The 25,910-nt window shown below is 33.9% G+C and overlaps 1 protein-coding gene across 1 annotated transcript in view; it reads left to right on the top strand.

The window, feature by feature from the left end:
• Ostn (osteocrin) overlaps positions 1-25,910 on the top strand; it is a 40,539-nt gene that overhangs the window by 12,206 nt on the left and 2,423 nt on the right. The window contains exons 2-4 of the mRNA XM_076868334.1: positions 583-681; positions 2,831-3,045; positions 21,923-22,019. Coding sequence (XP_076724449.1) covers positions 583-681; positions 2,831-3,045; positions 21,923-22,007 — 399 coding nt within the window. The 3' untranslated portion in view covers positions 22,008-22,019. The remainder of the gene's footprint in view (positions 1-582; positions 682-2,830; positions 3,046-21,922; positions 22,020-25,910) is intronic.

The following is a 25,910-nucleotide window of genomic DNA, read 5'->3' on the forward strand; positions in this document are numbered from 1 at the left end:
CATTTTTGTAATTTGTCTTTTGATTTTATTAGATTGGACATGGAATTTTAACATTTTGTATTGAAATTTCACTATTTTTTCTATATGTACCTTTTGAAACTTGCATAAAAATTCTGACATAATAAAAATATAATTTTTTAAATTTTTTAATGTAAATGCTTTCAGATACATCACATTCTGTCTGATTCAGAACTCACCAGGCCTTTTTGTCTTTTACCTTGCCAATTTTACATATTTCTCTTTAGGTACGTGAGGCTTCATTCTCTGTATTACACAAAGAATAAAGTTATATAAAGTTATCAGGCCTCGGGTTACTTTGAATTAAATTATTATTATTATTATTATTATTGCTATACAAACCCAATCTAGGTTTCCATGGAAATAAAGATTTGATTGAATTCAATCTGAAAGACTGACAGCTTCTATTAAGTATTATTTAAGTTTTGTAGAAATACACTCCAGTACACAGAAGTGAATAATTTGGCTTATCATGTGCATGTAACATACTTCTTAGGAGATTTTCCTCTCCATATTTCTATTCAAAACTAATCAATGCTAACCCTGATCTACCATGATCCTTAGATGCTGGACTGGAGACTGGCAAGTGCACATTTCATCCTAGCTGTGTCTTTGATGTTGTGGAGCTCAGGAAAAGTGCTCTCAGTGGATGCAGCAACAGAGGTAATGGAAACTAGTTGAAAGACTTCATCAACATTTTTATGAACATAAGTTATTTTTACTATAGTCAGGAGGCACAGCTAAAAAATAGGGATATATTTTGATAACACAGAGTCAAGGAAATAGGTGTTTTTGCTATTGCTTTTTGTTTGTTTGTTTTCCCAATGTTATTCAAGGTTGAGAACTTTAAATGTAAATAGTAATGATTATTAACCTTCTAAGCAAATTCAGAGCAAGTCACATATTTTCAACATTAAAAGTAACTCGAAATAAGAAACACTTGTATTCCTTAAAGTAGAAAGCATTAAAAATATATATATATATCATTTCTACCATTTTTTTTCTTTCTTCCTTCCTTTCTTTCTTTCTTTCTTTTTTTTTTTTTTTATTTTTCAATTGGTACTGGGGATTAAACCCAGGAGCACTTAACTGCTGAGCCACATCACCAGTCTTTTGTCCTTTTTAATTTTTCTTTTGACAAAGGGTCTTGGTAAGTTGCTTAAGGTCTCACCAAATTGCCAAGGCTGATCTTGAACTTGCAATTGTGCCTTAGCCTCCTGATCTGCTGGGATTGCAGGTGTGAACCACCGCCCCCAGCTCTACCAGTTTTAATTAAATCAGTTTGAAATTGTTTGCATTCCAAATTTTGTGTATTTTTTATTACAGTATAAATGTTTTCTTTATGTCTTGACCAAAGTACAAAGAAAAGCAAATATGAGGACATCTCCACACAGAAAACTCAAGATCAAATTAAGTTTGATCTTACGAGAAACATGTATTCTCTGTACTTCTTAAATAACCTAAAGTGAGGATTTGAAACGCATCCTACAAAAGATTTAGTCTTACATGAATTCTATACTCCCCTGCCCCCCTGCAAAATTAAGGGTATCTTAAAGAAACAAAACTCTACTTTGTATATATATTAGTTGGAAGAATATTTTGTAAAGGCTGCTTTGGAGATAATGTAAGATCTTTGCCTTTGAAGGCTGTCTCCTGCTCTTTGGGGTTTCTTTCTGGCATTCCATCTCTTCTTCAGTTTCTATGTTGTGTCCAAGAGTGAGGCAAATGGAAAAACGTGATGGAAGTGAGAGAGGAAAGGAAGAAAGCCCCTGAAGCTAGTTTCCTCCCTTAGAGAAATATTCTCAGGCTCTTAAAAAGAAGCAGTGTTTCTTGTACAGCAGAATGACAGGGATGGTTAATAGGAGCAAATTATTTGTTTTGTTTTGTTTTGTTTTGTTGGGTCCCAGAAAGGAAAAAAAAAAAAAAAAACAGACTTCACAATCTGAGCATCCATACCTATATTATGACTTGGATGAAGTACAAAGTAACAATATACAGTAACATCTAAGCAAACAAGACATTTTATCGTAGACTTTGACATTAAATTGGGTTAGTTCTCATGCATTGTAGACACTCACAGATTGTGAATAAATTGCATGGATGGAGAAGTTTAGTCCCTGGACATGCAAGTGGCTAAATTTTCTTCATTTTTGTATCCCTTCAATATAATGCAGAGCCTGGCATAGATTGGGCTTTTAATAGGTTTTATAAATAAATAACGAATGAGTGACTAAAGGGAAACAGCAAGAGATTTAGTTGTTTGTTTGTTTGTTTGTTTTTTGAGAGAGTTCATCTAATAAATATTCATCAGTTATTTGTTGAGTACTAACTCTGAGTAAAATACTGGGCTATGCATTGAATAAAACAAATAAAAGATTAATCAGACAGTCATTGTCCTCAAGTTATTTATAATCTGATAAGGCATACAAATGTGTTGTAGGCAATCTAATGTAAATAAAATAAAATTTAATAGGTATGATGATGAAAAAGGTATAGATAAAGCATTCTAAGAATGATAGGCAAGAATTCAATTCTTAGTGGTACAAAATCAAAAGAATAATCAGAATATGTTCAATTTTAGAGACAAGCCTGGAGTTTTTGTTTGGTCTGTTTTCTCTTGGATATATATATACTCTACCTTCATATGTTTCCTTCCCCAAAAGTTTAGCTTTCTGTGTGAAACACAATTCCATGAGAAGGTATAGAACGTTACACAAAAGGGATGTCATCTAAACACAGGAAGTGTCCACTAACTTTACCTAATATGGGTTTCTTCTTCTAAAGAGTAGAACCACCTTTCTCTGCTCTACAGGCCTTTGATTCTGGAGTCACAGATTTGCAGTCACCACCCACAGTCCGAGAAGAGAAGTCAGCCACTGACCTGGCTGCAAAACTCTTGCTCCTTGATGAGCTGGTATCTTTGGAGAACGACGTGACAGAGACAAAGAAGAAAAGGAGCTTTTCTGGCTTTGGGTCTCCCCTAGACAGGCTCTCAGCGGGGTCTGCAGATCATAAAGTTAAACAGAGGTAAGCGAGCTTTTTGGAGAAGGGAAATCTGCACTCTCTAATCCTTTCACTCTGGGCTCCAAAGTAAAGAGAATTAAACGTAAAAAAATACAGTGAAAAAATTCTATGCAAACAGATTTGACAGAGTATTAAACTTGTGGGTTTAATAGTGTGAATTTGGAAGTAAGTGATTGAGGAACAAAATGACCTCTAGCTACAGTGTGCATTAGCTTTCCTCCCAGAATGTTCCCTGAGGAGGATCCTCACACACATGTATACCATGGCTGTTGTAAGACACGTTTGCTTTTGCAAAGTGAAGGAGAACATGTGCATAGTGGTATAAATGTTCTGATCACCTGAGTCTTCTACTTAATAGAAGCATTCAGAATATCATTGTTTTTATCCTCAACACAAAGCTTTCAAAAATATGTGAATTAATGCATTTTCCTCTACCAAGAAATAAGGAAGAGCTCTCAAAACTCGGAGTGAGAAAACAGGTATTTAAGTCAAATTTCTGCTTTTTTCTTGCCTGGAGACTTTAAAAGTAGCTTACCCTCTGTAATCCTCAGCTTATTTGTCTACAAAATGGGTGTGATTACCTACCTCTGTAAAAAAAAATCAAACATGATAATCAAATTAAAAAGCATTGTGATATTTTAATCAACATAAAAAACTAGAATAAATGCATCTCCCTCAATTACTGATCTCCCTTAATTAATCCATAATTAAAGAATCAGCAAGTGACTTTATAGCAGTGATTCTGGACTTAATTTATTTTCTATGCTCCTAATACCTGTTCGTTGTGCAATATATTTTATATTAGCAAAGGCACAAGAGACCACCCAATTGCCATACCAAATTCTCTGGAAAATCTACTAGGATTCCTTTTCTTACCCTAAATATTCTATTTCTCATTAAATTCTCTAAGTTTTCTTTTTTTTACTGTCTATCTTTTATCTAACTGTCTTGAGAACCCTGATGGCAAGGAAGCATGCTATTATGATGGTCAGGTCAAAAGGATCTAAAGTATGAGAATCTGAGCTTTAGTAAAGACATTAAATGCAGTGCACCAAATCAGCATAAATCTATGTATTAAAATGATATTTTAAAGCCTAATGGGTCATTTTTACAGAATACTAATTTTCAGTTCATTGCTTTAAAAACTTCTAAATGGGGATCACATTAATCTTTCTTTTGAGAACTCCAATATTGACAGTAGACATGAAATTTTCTCTTTAAATCTTCATAGCTAAAATAATCAGGAAATGATAAGATTAGCTGATGCGGTAGATATCTTTTATAAAATTGTTCTCTCTAATAAATAAAGAAGGAATGACAGAATTAGGATGTCTCTATTTTGCACACCCTAATGAACATTGGTTGTAGACAATGATTTTTGAACACTGCCAGCATCCACAAGGGGAAACAGCAAGTCATTACATGCCTCCTGATGAAAGAAGCCAGCCCCACATAAGAGACTGTTGCCAGAAAATAAATAAATAAATGTAGTCTTGCCTCCAGATCCACCAAGCAATGTTCAGGAAACATGGAAGACCGGAATGGTTTCAGAAACACTACAAAGACGCAAAGAGCAAAATCCAGATGGTGGAAAGCTACAGGACAAATAATCCTGTTTCTTCAAGAAATAATAGGAAAAAAATGAGATGGACAGCAAAAGGGATTCTAGAGATTAAAGTAGACCTAAAAGACTTATTAAGCATTAACAATTTCTTTTACTTACAGCCTGATTTGAACAATAATCTTTTTATAAGTTAACATATATAAAATACAGTTGCAAATGTAAGCAGTATAGCTATTTGATATTAAGTAATTATTATTAACTTTCAAATAGGAAAATGATACCATCATTCAAAATGAGAGAGACCTCAGAAAAATAATTAAATTGAAAGTGCAGATTCTCCTCGGCTTATGATGGGGGTACGTCTTGATAAACCCAACAGAAGAGGAAAATCTCACTAGTCCAAATGCATTTAATACGTCCCACCTATTGAACAGCATAATGAGCAACACAGCATATTGTAGAATATTGCTAATTTACACTTATGATCAAGGGGCTCATTAGAAGCACTAGCTTGCTATTGCTACAAGGTAGTCTGCCGAAAATCTTCTGTCCAGAAAAAGATAAAAATTCAAAATTCAAAGTATGTTTTTTACTGAGTAAGTACAGCTTTCTCACTACTGTGAAAAAGACACACACATTCACACAAAAGTAAGTTGAAACAGTGTAACTGGGATAGTGTTTATTTGTTTATTTATCTGAAAGTTGCTTCCAAATAATACAGAAGCAGAAGTGGACCCAGATATAGCAAGATTCACAATAAATTGGTAATTGTCTTAGATTGATGAGTTCAGAGGGGTTCATTACACTATTCTATTCTGATATGTGTTTGAAATATTTTATAACAGATATTTTTGAAAACTAAACAATGAGATAAATAGCAGATTAGAACTGGAAAAAAAGATAAATAAATCTATCATAAAGAAATAACTCAGAATAGAACAAAAAATATATGGAGAGTAGAATAAAAAATTGTAACATAAAATTTAATCTAATAAATTTTGTGGGACATATATGGAATCAAAAAGAAAAAGTCAAACTGCCAGGCCTGGTGGTGCACACTGTAATCCCAGTAGCTCAGAAGGCTGAGGCAAGAGGATTCCAGGTTCAAAGCCAGCCTCAGCAACTCAGCGAGACCCTAAGCAACTCAGGGACACCCTGGCTCTAAATAAAATATTATGTAGCTCAGTGGTTAAGTGCCCCTGGGCTCAATCCCTGGTACCCCTCCCCCCAAAAAATTGTTTTTTAAAAACATTTTGCCATCCAATATTGGTACAGATGTTGGTTGAAGGGTTCAAAGTTTCAGTTAGACAAGATAAATAAGTTCTGGAGATCTATTGTACAACATGGTGATTACAGCTAATAATAATGTATTATATATTTTTAAATTGCTAAGAGAGTAGATTTTTAATCTTTATTAATATATGCCTAATGTTTTAATGCATATATTAATTAACTTGATTTAATCATTTCATAATGCATATATGTATCAAAATGTCACATTATACACCATAAATATATGCAATTTATTTGTGGATTATGCCTTACTAAATCTGAGTACAAATTTTAAAATAATAAAAAAAAAAATCTGAAAGAGAAGTTTTGTGGGAACAAACCTAGGAGAAAAATTACTATTTGACAATATTGTGCATATTTGTGAATAATTTTCAATAAATGATAGAAAAAATATAAAATTTTAAATTCAGTAATAAGAACAAATTTTGACATGAATACATAATATTCTTGACAGATTGGGGTAATTAGGAACATTGTTCTGTGAAGAGAAAATCATGTAAGAGATAGCTTAGAGACTTGAATATTTGGGGTGTCGTATTGGGAGAACTGAATAGCATGGAGTGGGCTTGATGTTAGGAAATAAGAAAAAAAAACTGAATAATAAATGAAATAAGGAAAGAGAGTTGGGGGTCATACAGGGATGCTGTGTGTTGGGATGTACTCTGGAATGTGCAACGCAAAGCTCCTATAGTTTCATTCTATTCCTGGAGCCATACTGAAAGGTGTCATCCAATATTGTATGAACAGAGTGTTTTAGCCAGCTTTTGCATCACTGTAACCAAAATATCCAACAAGAACAATTTAGAAAAGGCAAAACTCCATTACTCTGGACCCAAGGTGATATAGCACTTCATGAAGGAAGGGCCCAGCAAAGTCAAGCTGCTGTGGTCTTGGAAAGGTGAAGGAAACAGCGAGAAGGAAGGAGGGGAGAAGGGGTCAAAGATAAGACACACTCTTCCAGAGCACAACCTCAGTAACCCACCTCCTCTAGCTGTTCCCCACCTTTCTACAGTTACCAGCCAGTCAGCCAGCAAACTAGGATGGGCCAATTAGGTTACAGCTCTCATAATTTAATCATTTTACCTCTGAGTATTCCTTCATGAACAGGAGCTTTTAGAGAAACTTCATTTCCAAATGATAACAACTAGAAAGGATTTTAGTAGAATAATTGATGATCTTTACCTTGTCCCCTTTTCTCTGCCTTTACCTTCACCTCCAACTATTTCCAGAAGTTTAGCAGATTAAAGAAAGCAAAAGGCATTTGCACAGACTGACCCATGAGCTTGAAAAGTTGAATAATTTTTTACCTAAGCTAAACACTTTATATTTTTATATATTTTTGTATGATAGCTGATACTTTGTGCATTCAAATTAAACTACAATTGCATTTCCTATGAGATATTGCTGCAGCATTCATTTTTTTATACAAGAATTCCTGTTCTTGGTCTTAAATCAAAAATTAAATTTAGTTTGTATATTAGAGAGGTGGAAAACTATAGGAGATAAATAATAAATATTGCATAACATATTTCTATACTTCCTGAGTTTTAGTAAAATAATTTTAGACTCCTTGTGGTATATAATAATTTTAAAATAGTCAAGGTTAATATTTTACATTACAAAGATATTTAAATATCATTAAATTTGTATAATAGAAGCACAGGACTAAAATAGATATCTTTACATATTTAGTAACAATGATATAGTTTAAAACTACAGTAATTTTACATGGGAGATCAGTACTAAGGATTATTTGCCTGCACCTTTATCTCAATAGATTAAATGATAGTTTTGATCCAGTATTTATTTTTTGATTTTTCACAAGGCTGGGAATTTATTACTTTAATAGGTATTAATCTACACATTTTATGATTTGTTTATTAACACCCATGGTTTTCATGTGCATACCATACATTTTTCTCCTTCTCAAACAAACTTTCTCAATCTTCTTACTGACACTAACGGAGAGAAGGTAATTGATTCCTGTCATCCGTTCTCTAGTTTTAACAATTGCATCCATCACTCAACCCAGGGATTCATAAGCTTTTTCTGCCATAGGTCACTTGGGAACTTTGAAGAAGCCTATATCCTCTATCTCAGATATCACTTTTGAATGGGTAGAATTCACAAGAATTCAACCATTACAAATTAGAGACAGAATTATCAACTTGTAGTATATTAACATATATGATTATTAATACACAAAATAACAAGATTTAGAAATGGATCTAAAAACAATAATAATTTCAAGAAATGCACCATAAAAAACATTTCAAAGTATTTATAACAACTAAAATGTAGTCTGACAGTATTTTGATATCCGATTGTCACAAAGGTCCAGGTGTAACTAAATACTGTTGGAATTTGTTCCTTATTTTCATAATTGAAGTGTTGTATTTTAATTACAGGTTAATAAAAGTAAAAAAAAGCAACTTTTGTCCATCCACATTTATAGACCCCTGAATTATATTAGTACATAGCTGCCCACTAAAAAACCCTGAGTCTCGAGCATATAAAATGCATTATTTTTTTCTTGGTAACTTCAAAATATTTGGGCAAGAAAAAAAATTTTACATCTGCTTTTGAAAAAGTCCACCAAGATATCGGAACAGCACAATACATGAATAGTTAGGAAAAATAAAAAATAACAATAGACAAACAGAAACCACTAAACAGGGCAAAGTCTATGTCAGATCATATTAGAATGCATTGAACAGTGCTTATCGTGTACTATTTACCCAAGTTTTTTACTGACTATGACACTAGCTTTATTTTCAGATACACATGCAAGTTACTTAATTCCCAGGGCAAAGTTAATTTTATGCTTTGAAGTATAAAATATTTTCCTCATTTTAGTTCACTTGTTCAAAAGTTAAAACTAATGAATATTCACCTCATTAATGCAAAGTAAAGGAAACAGGTATGATTATATCCCTGGTAAAATAGTACTTACTTTCTGAATGGCCCTTTAACATTAGGAGACATTGATGATAGGCCTGGAATTTTTCTAACAAATTATTTTTTTCTGGCTCCTTCACACATTCCTGAAAATATCTTGCAAATAATAAGAACAATAATAATACTCTATATTTTATTTTAATTACTGCTAAACATTTTCACAACTATTATTGCTTTAGTGCTGCCATTAAGATTTTGAGATTAGAGAAGCAAATAATGTTACTTGGTCAATCAGGGTACCAACAGGAAATATTTAGCACTGTTGAAAAAGGAAAATTGGGGGAAAGTTTATTCACAAGAAGATTACAAAAGTCTGAGTATAGGTGAATCATGGTGGTTGGCACAACAGTCAAGGGCCCTGGCCTGAAGAAACAAGAGGCTTCTGGAATATCATAGATAGTCATAGAGAATCAGATGCCTGGGTGAAACAGTAAGCCTCATTGAGAAGCATTGCTCACTGGAGAGGAGTTTACAAGGGGGAATGGGAGCATGAAAAATGATCCTGTCATCTTTCCCACTCTTCTGGTCTCTCTTGCCAAGGTCACCTATTGTTTGACCCAAACCAAGCCTGAGGTTGCAGGAACTTTTATGTTATCCAAAAATGTCAGCCACCTCTGACTAAAAGTGAGTGAGAAAAGATAAAGAAATAAATGTGAAGAGCTGATGGAAGAGACCCAGCACCGTTATGCACATTCAATAGAACTGGGTCAATTAACATTTTGCTTCAGACTATTGTTATTATAATCATTTAATTGAAAGAGAATAACTGTCGAACACAATTTTACACCCTGCTCCATGCATTCAAGCCCACTCAATGGGAGTGCTTGTTTCCTTTCTCTTGGGAAAGCCAAAAGTAGGCATCTTGGCTTTGATAGTCATATCAGAATAATAGGAACCCTTGTGTTCACTTTTAGTTGAAAAATAACTATTTTCTGTTAAATATCAAATCTTATGTCTTAGCCCAAACCATGAATATTATTAAAGCTTTCTTTTCCCCAGCCGTGGCCCATTCATGCTGGGAAGCTGCAGTGGAAAGAGGGCTATTGTCACTTTCATCCTCACCCTCCCACCACTGCAGTAGCCCCCCTGATTTTGTCTCCTCCATAATCAAGACTGGAGATGCAGAGAGAAATCTGACTTGACTGATCAGTCACAGTCTGCCTCTAGTGCTCCCTGGCCTTTATAACCCAAAGCTGACTCCTTATTAGGACTTATTTTTACAAACCACCACATAACCCTCACTGGGAACTCTGTTATAAACATCCTGGCCTCCAGCCATGCTTCTCTTCTGGCAGGATGCTCTTCACCCTCTATCCTTTCAGCTTCTCCACTTCACACCACCACCAGCATCCTGCTGAGTTTGCTTCACCCATCACCCCTGGCAGAGAGACCTTAAGGCAACTTACCCTTTATAATTAACCTAGGCCAGCTCCATCCACATGCTCCACGTCCTTAACTTTGGTTACTAAAAGGGAAGCTGTTCCTTATGTAGTCATCCCTCTTTGCCCTAATATCAAGCCCACTCTCAAAGCTTCTTGCCCTTTAGATTTTATAGGTACGGTTGTATCAGCTTTATCATGCTTCCTGGGTACATCTCACTCTGAGTGGTTTTCCTGAAGACCCCTATTTGAAGGTAGAGGATAAATGCCCCTGTTCTCCAACAACTCCTTCCTGAGAAATTCTTTCCTCCTGACCCATTCAACATCAATTCTTTTATTGGACTAAAGTTGGAAAAAAATCAGTTTGCAGCAACATCCTTTGCAAATACTGCATGAGTCTAGCACCTAACTTTAGAATACAAGAGGAAATACTTGCCTGCCTACTTTGGGACCACAGCCAAAAACTGAAATAGAATCTTGTTTGAAAACTCTTGATATATTACTTGCCTTTTAACATTTCATAACACTCTTAAGAAGGAGGTTGCTATGAATCCCATTTTATTGGTGTATTTTCAGAGAGATGAGTTTTCTGAGATTACCTAACTATAAATTATGCATCAAGTTGTTTACTCCAAGTCCCATGATTTTCCACTTAAAGCCAGTTTTGATAAAGAAATTAAAGCTGCGTGAATAAGGTGCTTACCCATGACCAAGAACAGTGAAGTTCACTTAGAACTTATACACTGAATAAATACTAATGGGATAGGGAGGAAGAGCATGAGAAGAAGATTACCACTAAATAGGGAAGAGAGGTGAGAGGGAATGGGAGGGAGAAGGGGAATTGCACGGAAGATGGAAGGAGACCCTCATCATTATGCAAAATACATATATGATGATGTGAGGGGAAAAAAAGAGAAATGTGTCACATTAGATTGGGTAGAGAGAAGTGATGGGAGGGGAAGGGAGGGAATGGGGAGATAGGAAGGGCAGCAGAATAAAATAGACACTGGTACTGCTGTATGTATATACGTTTCTGTATAACTAATGTGTTTCTGCAACCTGTACACTCAGAAAAAATGAGAAATTATACCACATTTGATTCAAATGTATGATATGTCAAGATCATTGTATTGTCATGTGCAACTAATAAAAAGTTACCATACTGAAGATATATGGCCTTATATCCTAAGGTTCAGGTAAAGTTGAGAAGAGTAGTGCCAGGTTTGAGTTGTCAGATATGACTGCCCTTCTTGATGACTGTCCTAGAGACTAAGATAAAAATCCTAACATTTTATTTCCTTTCTAACTCATTGTAAATCCTGTGACAGACCTAGGCCAACCTCCACATCTTATGATTTTTGCTGATTCTTTTTAGCTCTTATTTGGTGATGCCCAAAGGAAGTAGTTCAAAATGGGCTACATTTCAGATGTTAGAAACACAGAAAAAGGATTCAGAGGGAGGTGCCCCAGCTTTCTTTTTTCCTCCAAGTTAAAAAGCCTGACCATGCAATGGGAAATGCCCTTGAGCATAATGATCTTGGGCCATTCTTGCCAATAACTGTTCTTTATTTCTTGTCTCTTCTCACCTCAGCTCAACACCACAAAATGACACAGTTCTTTACCTTTTCTCCCCACCTAACTCTTGTCATGAAGATTTAAACTTTCTTCTAAAAGGGAGGATATTTGACTCCACACATGGGCTTTGCAATGTGTATTACCCATCCCTCCAAAAAGAAATTTTTGTAATACATTTTTTGTGTGATTCTATTTGTTGGATAGAAGTTTTAAAAATTTCATTAGTTCCTCAGAGAGATTCATGAACCAAGTAAATGCAGATCCCCTTGCCCTATCCTACTACTCTGCAATGCTTTCCAAATTAAGCATCCCTGGTTCTTTCTGCAGCTACCTAAATCTCATTATTTGATCCCAGTGCTGGTGGTTTTGTTCCGAATGCCTGCTTAGTTATCTCATTCCTGGGACAATACTTCAGAAGCCAATATTATTTCTCTTCTGCATCATCATCACCAATTTAATAGCAGTCTGTTTAAAATTTAATTACCAGATTTGAGACAGAATTCTGAAAGTCAAAAGTAAACTTCTGCTGAGTGAAGTAGCCTTTCCTTTCATCATTCTAAAATTACACTGTTGATTATGAAGAAACCAACTGGTTCCCTCCTCCATGTGCAGGAACTCTAATTAGGCTTCTTCTACCTGTATTCACTTACTCCCAGGGGAATAGCCTCTTCTTTGATTGGTCATGTTGGGAGGAGTAGTTGAGTATGTTCAGCTCATATGCTTCCTTCCTGTTTATATTAGATAACAATGACTAGTCATGTCAACCTGTCTAATCCAGGCAGAAAATATAAGGAAGGCCTTTGAAATGTAGATGTGAATTCATTTTCTACATTCAGTTTTGTCAGTAAAAAAAATGGCATGTTGGTTTCTATAGATAGATAGATAGATAGATCTTATTTCCCTATTACTTCTAGATGTAGACTTGGTGGGCGGGGGGAGAAGGCATCATGTAATAGCTAGTTAAAACCACCTTATCACTCAGATTTAATATGATCCTTTATTCTAACATTCTGGAATTTGAATTTGAAAACCTATTTTTCTGTGTACTTTTGATTATTTCCTTCTCATCCCTCACAGGGCCTTGCTGAGTACTTCATTTTATGTTTTTCACGTCAGTCCTTCCAAGCTCCTATAGTTAATTATCAGTCCTACTCTTTCTTTTTCATTTATTTTATACCCGAATTTTAAATTACAGTAACCACAATTGCAAGATTCAGGGGTGACTATCTGGCTTATTGTTTCCACATGCTTCCTAAGTTTTTCCTGGAACCCCTAAATTGGGTGTGATTGCTTGAGAATCTCATGGTAATAAATATCAATTGTAGTGAAACAAATTATCCAAAATTGAGCAGCTTAAGAAAACAACAAGCATTATAATTTTCAAAACATTTTGGTGCATTAACAATTCAAAAAAAAAAAAAAAAACTTTCTGGGTGCTTCTGATTCAGGTTCTCCAAGGTTACGGTGAAGATGTTAACCAGGGCCTCAGCACCTGAGGCTCTGCTGGAGCTGAAGTATCCATTTACAAAATGGGTTGGCAGCTGGGAGTCCCAGTTCCTCACTGGCTATTTTCAAGGCCTTGGTTCTTTGCTATGAAAACCTCTTTATAGGGCTGTTGGAGTGTACTTAGGAAATGGCTGCTGGTTTCCCCCCACACCCTCCAGGCATTCATTCAACACAGCAAAGCAAGAGGTGCAGCAGCTTCCTCGCTTTCACATGGTCTTTCCACAAGATCCTTGGTGACAAGTCAGATCTTCCCCATGTGGAAGGAGAATATATAATGGCAGAATTATTGGGGGCCAGAGCCTGGCTGCTATACTCATAGACACTTAATAATTCATCTCCCTGTTTTACTAATCCAAATTACATCCTCAGTTAACTGTTACAATTTCCTCCCCTTTTGCATAATACTGAATATGGGTGGAGCTGCATGACTTTCTTCATAGAGGCCTAGCATTTTATTGCCTCTTTAAAATAGAGCAGCAAATCTGACTATTGTTTTGAAGGAACATTCTCCATGCTCTGGTTCCAAGTTTCTTTCCCCAGGAACTTAAAACCATAAATAGGATAAGTAAAACTTGTTGTTGTGTCCAACAGTTGGAGGAAAAATGTTTTAAGTACACATGAATCAACCTTTACACATGAAATTAATGAACTGCTAGTCTGGAAAATAAACCTTTACAAATTGTGGAGGCATGGTTTTCACAAAGAACATGTTCTCAAACCATGATGCAATTAAATAAATAACAAAAGGGAGACCAAAGAGGAAGGTGTAATCCTCTGCCATTTAATGAGAATAGAGCTGTCTTAAGACCAAAACCACATATGTAGAAAACAGGAAAGAAAATTATCAGACATCTTCATTAATGACCACAGGCACCAAATCCCACCTCCTCCCCAGACACACACATACACACATACACACACACACACACACACACACACACACACACAAAATAACAAAACAAATATAGGAACGTTTTTTTAAAAGACAATGCTATATTATTGTTGTAGGGACAAACGAGGCAAGGCACCGAAGACAGCAGGAAACAGTTTTATTTGGCTGCAGCCAGGTTCAGAGGGCACAGCTTTTGCTGTAATCAATCAATCCCCTGAACCCCGAGTTCAGGGAGTTTCAGAGTTTTATACCCAGCATGTAAAGTTCACAGTCTGGAGCAGTTCACATAAAAGCAGCTTTTTCTTTCACGGTTCTGGGCAAATTAACCCTTCAAGGACAACACCTTAGAAGGGAAGAGCTTCTTTCTTTCCTCCCACTGCCAGCTGTTACCATGGAGCCCATTTGTAATTTATCTTAAAAAGGTAGACATCTCTGTGAAGCCCAGCTCAAGGCCAGAGGCCTTGTTTGCACATTTCTTCAAAGTACTATACTGGATACGTTTGCAAAAACTAGTAAGGGGGTGTCCAGCACCTGGAGTGCTGGTATCTTCTTGGCCAGTGGCCAAGTAAACAGGGCGACATGAAAATAGGAAGTTTATCTACAATGGACTCTTTTTCTGACAGTCCTAAAATCAGCCACGGTGAAGAGGGCTTTTCTGTGGAAAAAGGGGGTGCCACTTCATTATCATGTAGGAGTTACCACAAAAAATACTGTATATGGCTGGTTTATATTAGAAAATCAATAATGGAATTGACAAATCGAAGAAATAAAGGACATCATCCCAATAGATGCAAAAAAAAGCATTTGATAAAATTCAATATCCATTCCTGAGTGAAATAACCAGTAAATTAATAATAAAAAGAAACTTCATAACAAGGGAAGGAACATCTATTTTTTTAAAAAAAACACCTACTATACATATTTGAAGCTGACACCAATAAAAACAAATCCAACAAACTATAGAAGATTTTTATGGAGAAAATTATTAACAGTTTATTTGAAGGCATTAAAAATAACCTAAATGATCTTGAATAATCAGTCTCACTATCATGAAGATTTTGATTCTCTTCAAATTGACTTATATGTTCAATTTCAGTACAATTTCAGTCTATACTGCAATAGAATTTCCAGTAAACATGGCAAGCTGAATCCATTATTAGGATAGAGATGATTATTAGATGAGGTATAAAAATAACACTAAATATTATTTTCATTAAAAAAAAACAAGAAAAATCACAGATGGTACAATATATTTGAATATATATAATTTATAAAGTTTAACATTCAGAGTATTCTAGGCCCTCCTACAAATAAAGACTTAAAAGAAAAGCACAATTAAAAAAAAAAAAAACAGATAACAGACTTAAACAGGCACTTCCAAAATAAACAAATGAAAATGTGAGTAATCTCATTAGTAGTCAGGAAAATTCAACTAACACCCAAACCATATATGACTACTGATGAATTAGACTGGCAAAATTGAAATTCTCACAATACAATGGTTGTCATAGATTTGAAGTAATCGGATCTGCCATATACTGCTCTCAGGTGTGTAAATTGGTGCACCTTTGGAAACTGGTCTATAAAATGAAATTAAGTATAAGCATAGCTGGCAATTCTACTTCTGAAAATATACTTTAATCATTAAAATGAACACCAACGGCATGTATAAGAAAAAATTCAGCAGAACAGTCTGAAGACCAAAAAGGAAATGCCTGAATTTTTTATTCACAGTAGAATGGACAACCACTGTATATTCGTGTGAGATTGAATAGGCTAAGCTTCAGTCGTCTATATATTACTTCTGGGAATGAGCCATGAGAGAGGAGAGGGATGCTGTGGTGATGTCAGAAGTGCTGATAATATTCTATTTCTTATGCTGGTGCTGCAAATAGAAAACTCCTTTTCATTTTCTTTAAACAGATCATAAATAAATTTATAGTATTTTACATGAAGTGATTCTTGATAAAATGTTTAACTGCGCCCTTTTAGAATGTTCAAGTTCCTTTAGAAATGGAATTACCCAAGAATATAAATTTTAAAGAAAATCCTATTTAATATTGGAAGTCTATATTTTAGTGTACACTAAACTACATAATTTAGTCATGTTTAAAAGGACAGTCTGTAATTACAATCTGTAATCCCAGAAACTAAGAAGATTGAGACATGCAAGTTTAAGACGCTCAGCACCCAGTTTCAAAATAAAAAATAAAAAGGACTGGGGATCTAGCTCAGTGGTAAAGTACCCCTGGTTTCAATTCCCAGCACCAAAAAGAAAAATTAAAAAATAATAATTCCCTTTATATTAATTTGATATTCTAAACCTTTAAATTACTTAAAGAATATTTTAGAATGAAAAACGTGGATTGTTTTAAATGCCTATAGTATAAGCCATGTCATACCACCATTTTGTCACAAGAGGGACTAAATACTCAGAAAGTACAGCTTTCCTTTTTGGTCTTAAGAATATTTCTCTATGGACTGGGGCTGTGGCTCAGTGGTGGAGTGCTTGCCTAGCATGTGTGAGGCACTGGGTTTGATTCTCAGCACCTCATACAAATAAATAAAATTTAAAAATAAAGATCCATTGACAACTAAAAAAATTATTCAAAATATTTTTTAAAATGCTCCAATATTAATTTTTTTACACACTCTATTTTTGTCAGCACATGTGTTTTAGAGTAAACTACTATTATACTTTTATAATAATAGCAAAATAACTAAATTACCAGTTTACTTCTGAATTGATATAGATTATACAGAAATTCTTTAACTTACTGAACAATTATAATTTCTATTTACTTTTTGAAAAAAAGTTTTTGTTTTTATATAAGCACTAATGCTGAGTAGATGTGTGTGTCTATATATATAATATGACATATAATACATATTATGTATATATTTTATACATATTTATATTTTATATATTACATAATATATAATATATATTATATTTATATAAACAATTATATGTTATATATATGCTTAATTTTAAAATTTAATTTCTATATACCTTTGAGCATTTGCAACCAATCCTAAATTTGATAAAATAAATCAAGTACTTATGTATCTATTGTTAGTCTCTACTTTACCCACTTGGCTACTTCCTCTGCTCTAAGGAGGCTTAAGCATTTCTGGAAGCTCTTTCAGTGGTCACTATATATGGACAAGGAGAGGTAACTTACTGACACAATTCACTTAACACTTTAGATATTGCTCTTTTTAAAAAAAGTGTTTGTGTTTATAAAGGTAGGCTATAAATAGTTTGAAAATCACTGGATTAGACTTGTAGGAAAGAATAATGTCAGTTGGAAAGTACAAAATGTTTTCCCGAGCGTTAACTCATTAGGTCTTTTCAAGGTGAATTGTGAACTCTGAGAGGTAGCATGTCTTATTCACCACTGTATCCCCAGTGCACAGAATAAATCCAAATGCAACTGACTATTACTTAACAAGTAAATATATTAAACGAATAATCAGCTCCAAAAGATAGAAACAACAAGTATTATCTAAATTTTATCCAAAAAAAGGAAGCTGATAACAACAGACATGCAAAGGGTCACATTAACACTAAGTAAAACAATCAAATTAGAGCCCAAGCCCTCCATTTCCTGGTTCCTAATACTGCTTTGATCAAATCTGGGAAAAGGGAGGAAAGAAAAATTAGGGGGGAAAGGGAATCCAGGAAGGAAGAAAAAAAGAAAGGAAGGGAGGGAAGTTGGGAAAGAGGGAAAAAGCAGGTTTATTTTGCTTTCAGCACTATAACATCTTCTTTCACAGTCTGATCTCTCAAGGAAAGATCAACTGTAGTAAAGCCTAAGAGAAAAAAATATTATTTCTATTCCTTTTACTTTCATTTTTGAAAAAATATATTGGCAGTAGGGAACAGTACTGTTCTAATTTATATGATTTATGAGAATATCACACTTCTCTTAAAAAGTAAAAATATTTGTTTTTTTATGACCACTATTCTTAAAGAAGATTTGGGAAATCAGTGCACATGTCATATGAATCTTTGTCCCAGCTGCTATTTTCTTCCCCTTTTGACAGTCCTTTTAACACCTGGGAGGGTTTGCTTTTTCACTTCCTCTTCCTATTTATCAGAGACTACTGGGGACATTCCCTCCCTTCCTGAAGTGGCTTTTGCCCTATTGGTGGTCTCCTGGAGTTACAATGGTAGAATAGTCAGTAAAGGGATTTAGGGTGAAAATTACATCGGCTTAGTATTTTCTATATATTAACCCCATTATACTCAGACATAAGCCCTACATCACATAGAGAGATGTATTTGGTTTTTGATTACTATGATAAAAAAAATTACAACAAAATTATTGATCATCTTAAAATTCTGTAGTTAGACTCCAGTATATTCTCACCTCCCAACATGTATATAATGCTGGATGACTTTTTCCAGGCTTCTTTCAGCTGGGTCATATGGTCATGTGATCGTATGAGTCATAGAATCCATTGCTAGCCAAGAGGTGTCCTATAAAGTTCCTCCTGCAGGATGCTCTATGCTGACCTTCTTGCATTGTCTTCTAACTGGACAAAGAGGAGATCTAGATATCCACCGGCTGTTCCTCTTTCCCAGAGTTTCTAAAGGAGAATCTATTTTCTGTTCTTTCAAATTGTTGGCAGAATTCAGTTCCTCATGGTTGCTCAAGTCCCTGTTTCCTTTCCAAAACTTCTAGGGGATACATCTTTCCTTAATTCATGAGCTTTTCCTTCCTCTTCAAAGCCAGCAAATGTGGGCAGACCTTCTCAGTTTGCTGTTCCTGTCTGACCTAGTTTGCTTCAGTCATCATCTACTTTTAAGGACTTCAGTGACTAGACTGGAAATACTCAGATACAACAGCATCATCTTCCCATTTCAAGGTCCTTAAACTTAATCCTGTGTGCAAAGTGACATATTTGCAGATTCTGGGGATTACCATGTGGACATCTGTAGAAAGCTGATTTTCTGACTACCACAAAGAAAACTACTGCTTAAAGATAATTTAAAATGCAAAAGAGACATTATTTTCTTTTCACAGCAATTATTTATAATTGTATCAAATGGCTGAAAGCATGACCAACATGCCTAGTTTTTTATAAGTCTTAAACATAAATTTTAAGCTAACTTTACAAATAATAAGTTTCTCATTTGGATAACAAATTTACAAATATATAGTCAGTTTGTAATTAAGAAATCCAGAAGTGCAAACAACAGACATCACTTTAAGAAGTAATGTTTTTCAGAAATAATGAAGGAAGGTAGGGATGCAGAAATGGTAAAAATGAGCAATAAGTATTTTCCCATACCCAATTAACTGACCAATTTTTTTCCTAGAAGACAAATCTTATAAGACAATACATATAGTCAATGCAGATAACAAAACCAAGAGCGAACCCAGAATGGAAGATGGATGTGAATCAGCAGAAAACAAAGTTAGATTACAGAAAATATAATATTCCTAAATATTATTTGATGGTAATCACATATCAGCTCCCCTGTGTGTTGTTATCATCCTTGTATAGATAGCACAATACACAGCATCAGGTATGTAGAAGGCACTAAATATTAATAACCTACAAATGAATTCTTTTAAATAAATTAAGCGATATTTATAGATTTTTATGTGCAAGGTACAACTTTAAAAGTCCCTCATGTTTCGTTTGTTCTCCATGCTTTTCAGAGTTTTTTAATAAATTATTTGCTTCACAGTACTATCAAGACCATCATTAAGAAAAAGTTTAGTCTCAGTAAGACTAAGAGATTTTCCTCTATAATTTGCATTAAATTATCATCACTTCTGAGAGTATTTGTCTAAAGGTTTTTGAAAGCAAAGACTATTTCTTATCCATCTAAGTCAGGACAGCCACAGAAACAACCTTATACATAGTAAGCATATAGTGAAGTATAAATCAATTGAATGACTATAGGATAAAACCTCAAAAATCATTGAGGTTTTCATTAATTTTTGGCACTTATGTAGTAGAGATTAACTATATAATGCAAGCAGCATTGCTAAAGAAGCTATTGAAAATATTCCCCCCAAAAGTCTTTTTTTCCACTCTTTAAGATGTTGAAAATTGGGCTGGGGTTGTTGCTCAGTGGTGGAGCGCTTGCCTAGCATGAGCAAGGCCCTGGGTTCGATCCTCAGCAACCCATAAAAATAAATAAAATGAAGGTTTTGTGTCCAACTACAACTAAAAAATAAATATTTTAAATAAGATGTTGAAAATTAACTTGAACTATAATGCAATATGTGCCACATCACTGAGATTTTCAAGAAATAATTATTACAGTTCATTTGCAAAAATATAAAGCAGAAAACCTTGCATTTGGTTGGGGAATAACTTTTCAGACTCTCAGTCCTAAAGTATTCACTAATAATATTTTGATTTTTTTGATCTAGGTGTTTATTGTACATATCTGTACATGTCTAATATAATTCATTTATAATATTCCTACTTTTCCGCATATAGAAGTCAACCAAAAGCCATATGTGTATTAGTAGCTATTGCAGGAGGTATTACTAGGGATTGAACTCAGGGGCACTTGACCACTGAGCCACATCCTCAGCCCTATTTTGCATTTTATTTAGACACAGGGTCTCACTGAGTTGCTTAGTGCCTCACTGTTGCTGAGGCTGATTTTTAACTCATGACCCTCCTATCTCAGCCTCCCGTGCTACTGGGATTACAGGCGTACACCACGGAGCCTGGCTTTTATTAGTAACCTTTTGCTGAGAGGCAAGTCACTTATAGAGACTTCTTAGTTTATCCCACCTATCTCTGTCTTCATTAAGTAAATTCTAGTTTCTCCTCTAATTCCAAGGCTAGAAATTGAAAGTTACATATTCTAATTTTTGAACATCTCATGTTAGGATTTTTGTTTTGACAGCAATAGATAATGATACTAAAAAAAATCAAATAAAAATGCTTAAATATAGTTTTCCTTTTAAAGAGCAAATTTTTTAAAATAAAACAAAAGAGCTAATAAAAGGGGAGTTATTGGGAAATGAATTGACCAAATCATACTGTAATATTGTCAGCATGTACAAATATGTAACAATGAATCCCACTACTATAAATGTACCAAATGAAAAGCCAATGTATAGAACATATAAACTGAAAGATGTAATGGGCCTCTTATAATCCTGTGTGGATATTTTCAAACTTCATTTTAATAGGGAGCTTATTTAAATTTTTGAAACATTATTTAATATCAAGATTATACACACAACACAGACCACTGCATATAAGGTTTTTCTGACTGAAGTCTACATGAAGGCATGAGAGGCAAACTTCCTTCCACTCAGCATCCTTTCCTCTCCCATCACCATACTTCCCCAATGATCTATTCTGAGGCAGAGTTTGGGGAGAACAGTTCAGTTTTCCTCAATAAACAGAGGAATAAACTCTGAAGAGGACAAGAGATTTACCCACTTAGCAGATCAGTATGCCAATACAACCTGGTTTTTCACTTTGTCTATTTGACTTTGCATATATTAGCTTCTCTAAGCCTCAGGTGTCTGGTGTGTAAGATGGATGTGGTTATACTCACTTCCACAGACATTCAGAGTGTGAGAATGGTAACTTGTGAATGTAACTATTATCTTTATTCCAACTCCCAAAGAAAACCCCCAGATCTGCATGAAATGGAAGCATAAAAGTAATGGTTAATAATGGCAACTTTAGCTTAAAAATATTCTCTTTGATTTGTTTCAGGAAAGTAGTAGCTCATCCAAAAAGACGATTTGGCATCCCCATGGATCGGATTGGTAGAAACCGGCTTTCAAATTCTAGAGGCTAATTGATTTCAAGTGTGAGTACAATTTGAATAAGTAGCAATGCATGCAAGTATTTGAATTGACATTTCATGATAGACTAATCCATTCTTGCTTATAAATCCCCTTTTTGATTTCTTAGCTCATAAATTCACTTTTTCAAGCATTTCTGTATACAATTAGTACATTGATGCTAAGCAATTTAATAGACATTTGGAAAACAGAGGAATGTCTTATATCTTCTTCATCCTAAAATATTATTTTCACAAATTTCTATGTAGTTATTAAATATTAACATGAAAAAAGTTTAAACTTATAATGAACACAATAAATCACCTTCATAAATATGCATAAGTGTATAGTCATCCCTTTGTTATAAAGAGCACACATTTTATTGATTATTACCAATGGAGATATTACTAGGATTATGATAATATGGAACATAGGAGAGAGAATGATATAGTAGAAAGAATATAAGTCATAGAATCAAAATACCCTATTCAAATCCTGGTTGACATTCATTATCTTGTTTCTGTCAGTATACCTTATTTTTATATGTCTTTTATGTTAAACTAGTATAGTGTCATTGTGAAGATTAAATCAGATCTTTGTAGTAAATCTAGGATATGTTGCACACACAATACTTGCAATTAACAACAATTTACATTACCATTCTGAAAAAATACTCTGTGTTGGGCCCTACACTTAGTGCTTCACATGCATTTCTTCACTGAATCATTTTGTCCCTTAAAGTAGAACTATTTCTATCTCCAGTATCTTGAGAAGCAGTGCAGAATATGGAATAAAAGGTGCCAGCAAGGGACATCAGGTTTTCTAGGTTCAAATCCCAGGTCATCTACCTGTTAGCTGTAGGACCGACCTTAAATTCTTAAATCTTACTTTATAAAATTAGTATAATAACAATTTCTAACACATAGTATTTTCCTAAGGATAAAAATGAATGATGCATATTAAGCACTTAGGGCAGTGCCTAACATATAAGTATTTAATAAGGTATATGATTATTATTATTTTTATCATTATTATATATGCAAGTAGAAGGTTTAGATATATTAATTAAATCACAATGCCATATGGTAATACATGCAGATAGAATTAAAATCCAGGAAACTAAAATCCTGATTTTATATGTCAAACACTTTATTTAATCATATACATTGTGTTTTAAAAACTAAATATTTTAAATATGAAATCTAGGCAATATATTTTCTCTCAATATGGCTTACACAGGTTTATCCTTTTTCCCAAACATTTAAGACAACCTATAACTACCTTATCAGTTTCAGGCTAACGAAGAGGTAATTCTGTTTCCTGTTTCTCTAACAATAATCCTCAGATCAATAATGCAGTCTCCAAAAGCATGGTTTTTGCCCATTCCCCCCTTAATTTAAATGACCCTATTTTCCTTCTTCTCAAATGCTTTACAGTCACAATAAGAAGTACATATTTTTTATCAGAATGACTTAATTAAAATAAATTTTGTCCACTGGGTATTTGTTGATTAATGATGTTCTACAGTTACTGAATGCCCATAAATATATTTATTGAATACTACCTATTTTTATTTGTTCTAATTAGTTATACATGACAGTATAGTATACATTTTGTCACATCATACATAAATGAAGTATAACTTCTCATTTTTCTGATTGTGCATGTTGTAGGATCACACCAGTGGTGTAATCACATATGTACATAGGATAATAATGTCTGATTCTTTCTACTATAATGTACATAGGATAATAATGTCTGATTCTTCCTACTACCTTTTGAACTGCAGTATCTTCAAAACTCAGAATGAACTTTTTCTTCACATCTAGAATATACCAAGTACACTCACTCTTAAGAGTTGTTAAAAATCGCCACATTAAAGTAGGAAGTAGCAAATTGCTATTAAAAACCAAGTAACTCATGGAATAGGGCCCATGTCCTCCAGTTTCTTAATGTATTAATTGAATGGCACTGAGGTTAAAACAATTAAATTCAATCAACTCGCCACCCTTGATTGTTACCCATTTTTAAATTTCTGAATTAACAGAAACAAGTATGATAAACAAACTGTATAGGAAATACATGTTCATATGAATACTTATATAAAATCCCAGGCCATAGAAATTCTGGATAACTTCTAATCTACAGAGTTGAATTAATATAATCTTTCCTGAATCACTATTGGGTGCAATCCAAATTAGTAAATTTTATCCTTCTCCTAACAAATTTTGTTTAGCATCTTGAAAATTGCTTTTTTTAATCTTTAAAATCTTAAGACAGTAATATCATGAAAGACTGGTTTAGAAAAGAACTTAATATCATGTATTTTCTCTTTCCCTTTTTTCAATCATTGTGAATTCACCTTCTTAATTATTGTTTATATTCCCACAAATATCCCCAAGATTTTTTTTACTTCCTCATGTGAAGTTTTGAGTTTTATATGAAGAACAGAACCCATAAAATGATATTTATATCCATTCAAATTTTCAAGGTTATTTTTGACATCTTTCTTCCTATTGTGACTACATGCCTTTGAAAAAAGCATGTGATATAACATGCAACTCATTTATTTGATAACAAGTCATTAAATAATGTTCCTATAGTCAAACAGCTAAGTATTTGGATATCCAGAAACTTAAGAGTCTTTTTAATCCAATCCCAGTTTTTAAAGCAATTCAGGAAACAGGTGCTGTGAGAGGAAATTGATTTACCCAAACTTTTACAGACTCTTGGCCAAAGCAAGATCTAAGACTCAGGTTTGGCCTTCTAGGCCAACATTCTCTTCATGGCCCATCAGGTCTTCTTGGTGCTAAATTGTCATTGGTGAATGTTAACTCACTGGTTATACTTTCTAAAACAAAGAGAAACAAGATCTTAGACATTCTGAAAATCTTTGTTTCATTTCTGTGAGGGTTGAAATATTATCTTTTGAAGCAAGTTTAGTTGTGGGTTTTCACCTTCTGGGTTTCATTTTAAGTCTTCACACCAAAAGTGAAACTGGTACCTAATCATGGAAGTTTTGCTTGGTTTGAGGTCAAGTCTAGACACAGCTGCTATGCACTACCTAGTTTCCAAACTGATACCAATCTCCTCTGTGTTTTAGAAAAGAAGATAATCTAATATTTTCACAATGTCTTTCTCAAATTATTAATACATTGTACCAAAGTTGAGTTTTTAAATGGGCTTTAGTTCTAAGCAACACAAATTTAAAGAGGTATTCTATGTCTCAGGTATCATAGCTTCTCTAGACGCAATTAGCAAGTTCTTCTGTACCTCTGCCATTAAAATCAGGATACCTACCTGATGAAATTAGCAATATGAAATTAAGATGCCTGAATTAAGGCTATTATTTTAATAATGTGATGAATATGTGTGGTTTTATAATGACAATTTTTTAATAATTTTTATATAATTTTTTATACCTTTATTTATTTTTTATGTGGTGCTGAGGATCGAACCCAGAGCCTTGCACATGCTAGGTGAGCACTCTACTGCTGAGCCAACACCCCAGCCCATGACAATTTTTATTTTAGAAAAATTTTGATAACTATCATTTAAATAAATTAATATAACTCTCAAGTATAGCAGGAAGACCATACATAAATGACAGTGTATGTTGGGATCCTTTTAACAAGAGCAAAATAGACAGCAATTATTGATATGTTAGCTAACAATAAACAGAAAGTTGTAGTCAGCTTTTCTTTATCTGTCTTTGGTTGTTGTGGCAGCATCCTTTGAGCCAAGATTGAAAGTTCAAGTGCAACATAATACAGTAGATATATGAAGAAAAGAATTTTAACAGAAACTTTTTATAAATTTTATTAACACATGAGCACAAACACCTAGAACATATACATTTTTTAAATGTTCTTTAATGCATTTTGATCCAAAACTATTGTTTTGCATTATTTTCAAAA

Source organism: Callospermophilus lateralis, chromosome 10, assembly GCF_048772815.1.
Source record: "Callospermophilus lateralis isolate mCalLat2 chromosome 10, mCalLat2.hap1, whole genome shotgun sequence".
In the NCBI taxonomy this organism is placed as follows: domain Eukaryota; kingdom Metazoa; phylum Chordata; class Mammalia; order Rodentia; family Sciuridae; genus Callospermophilus; species Callospermophilus lateralis.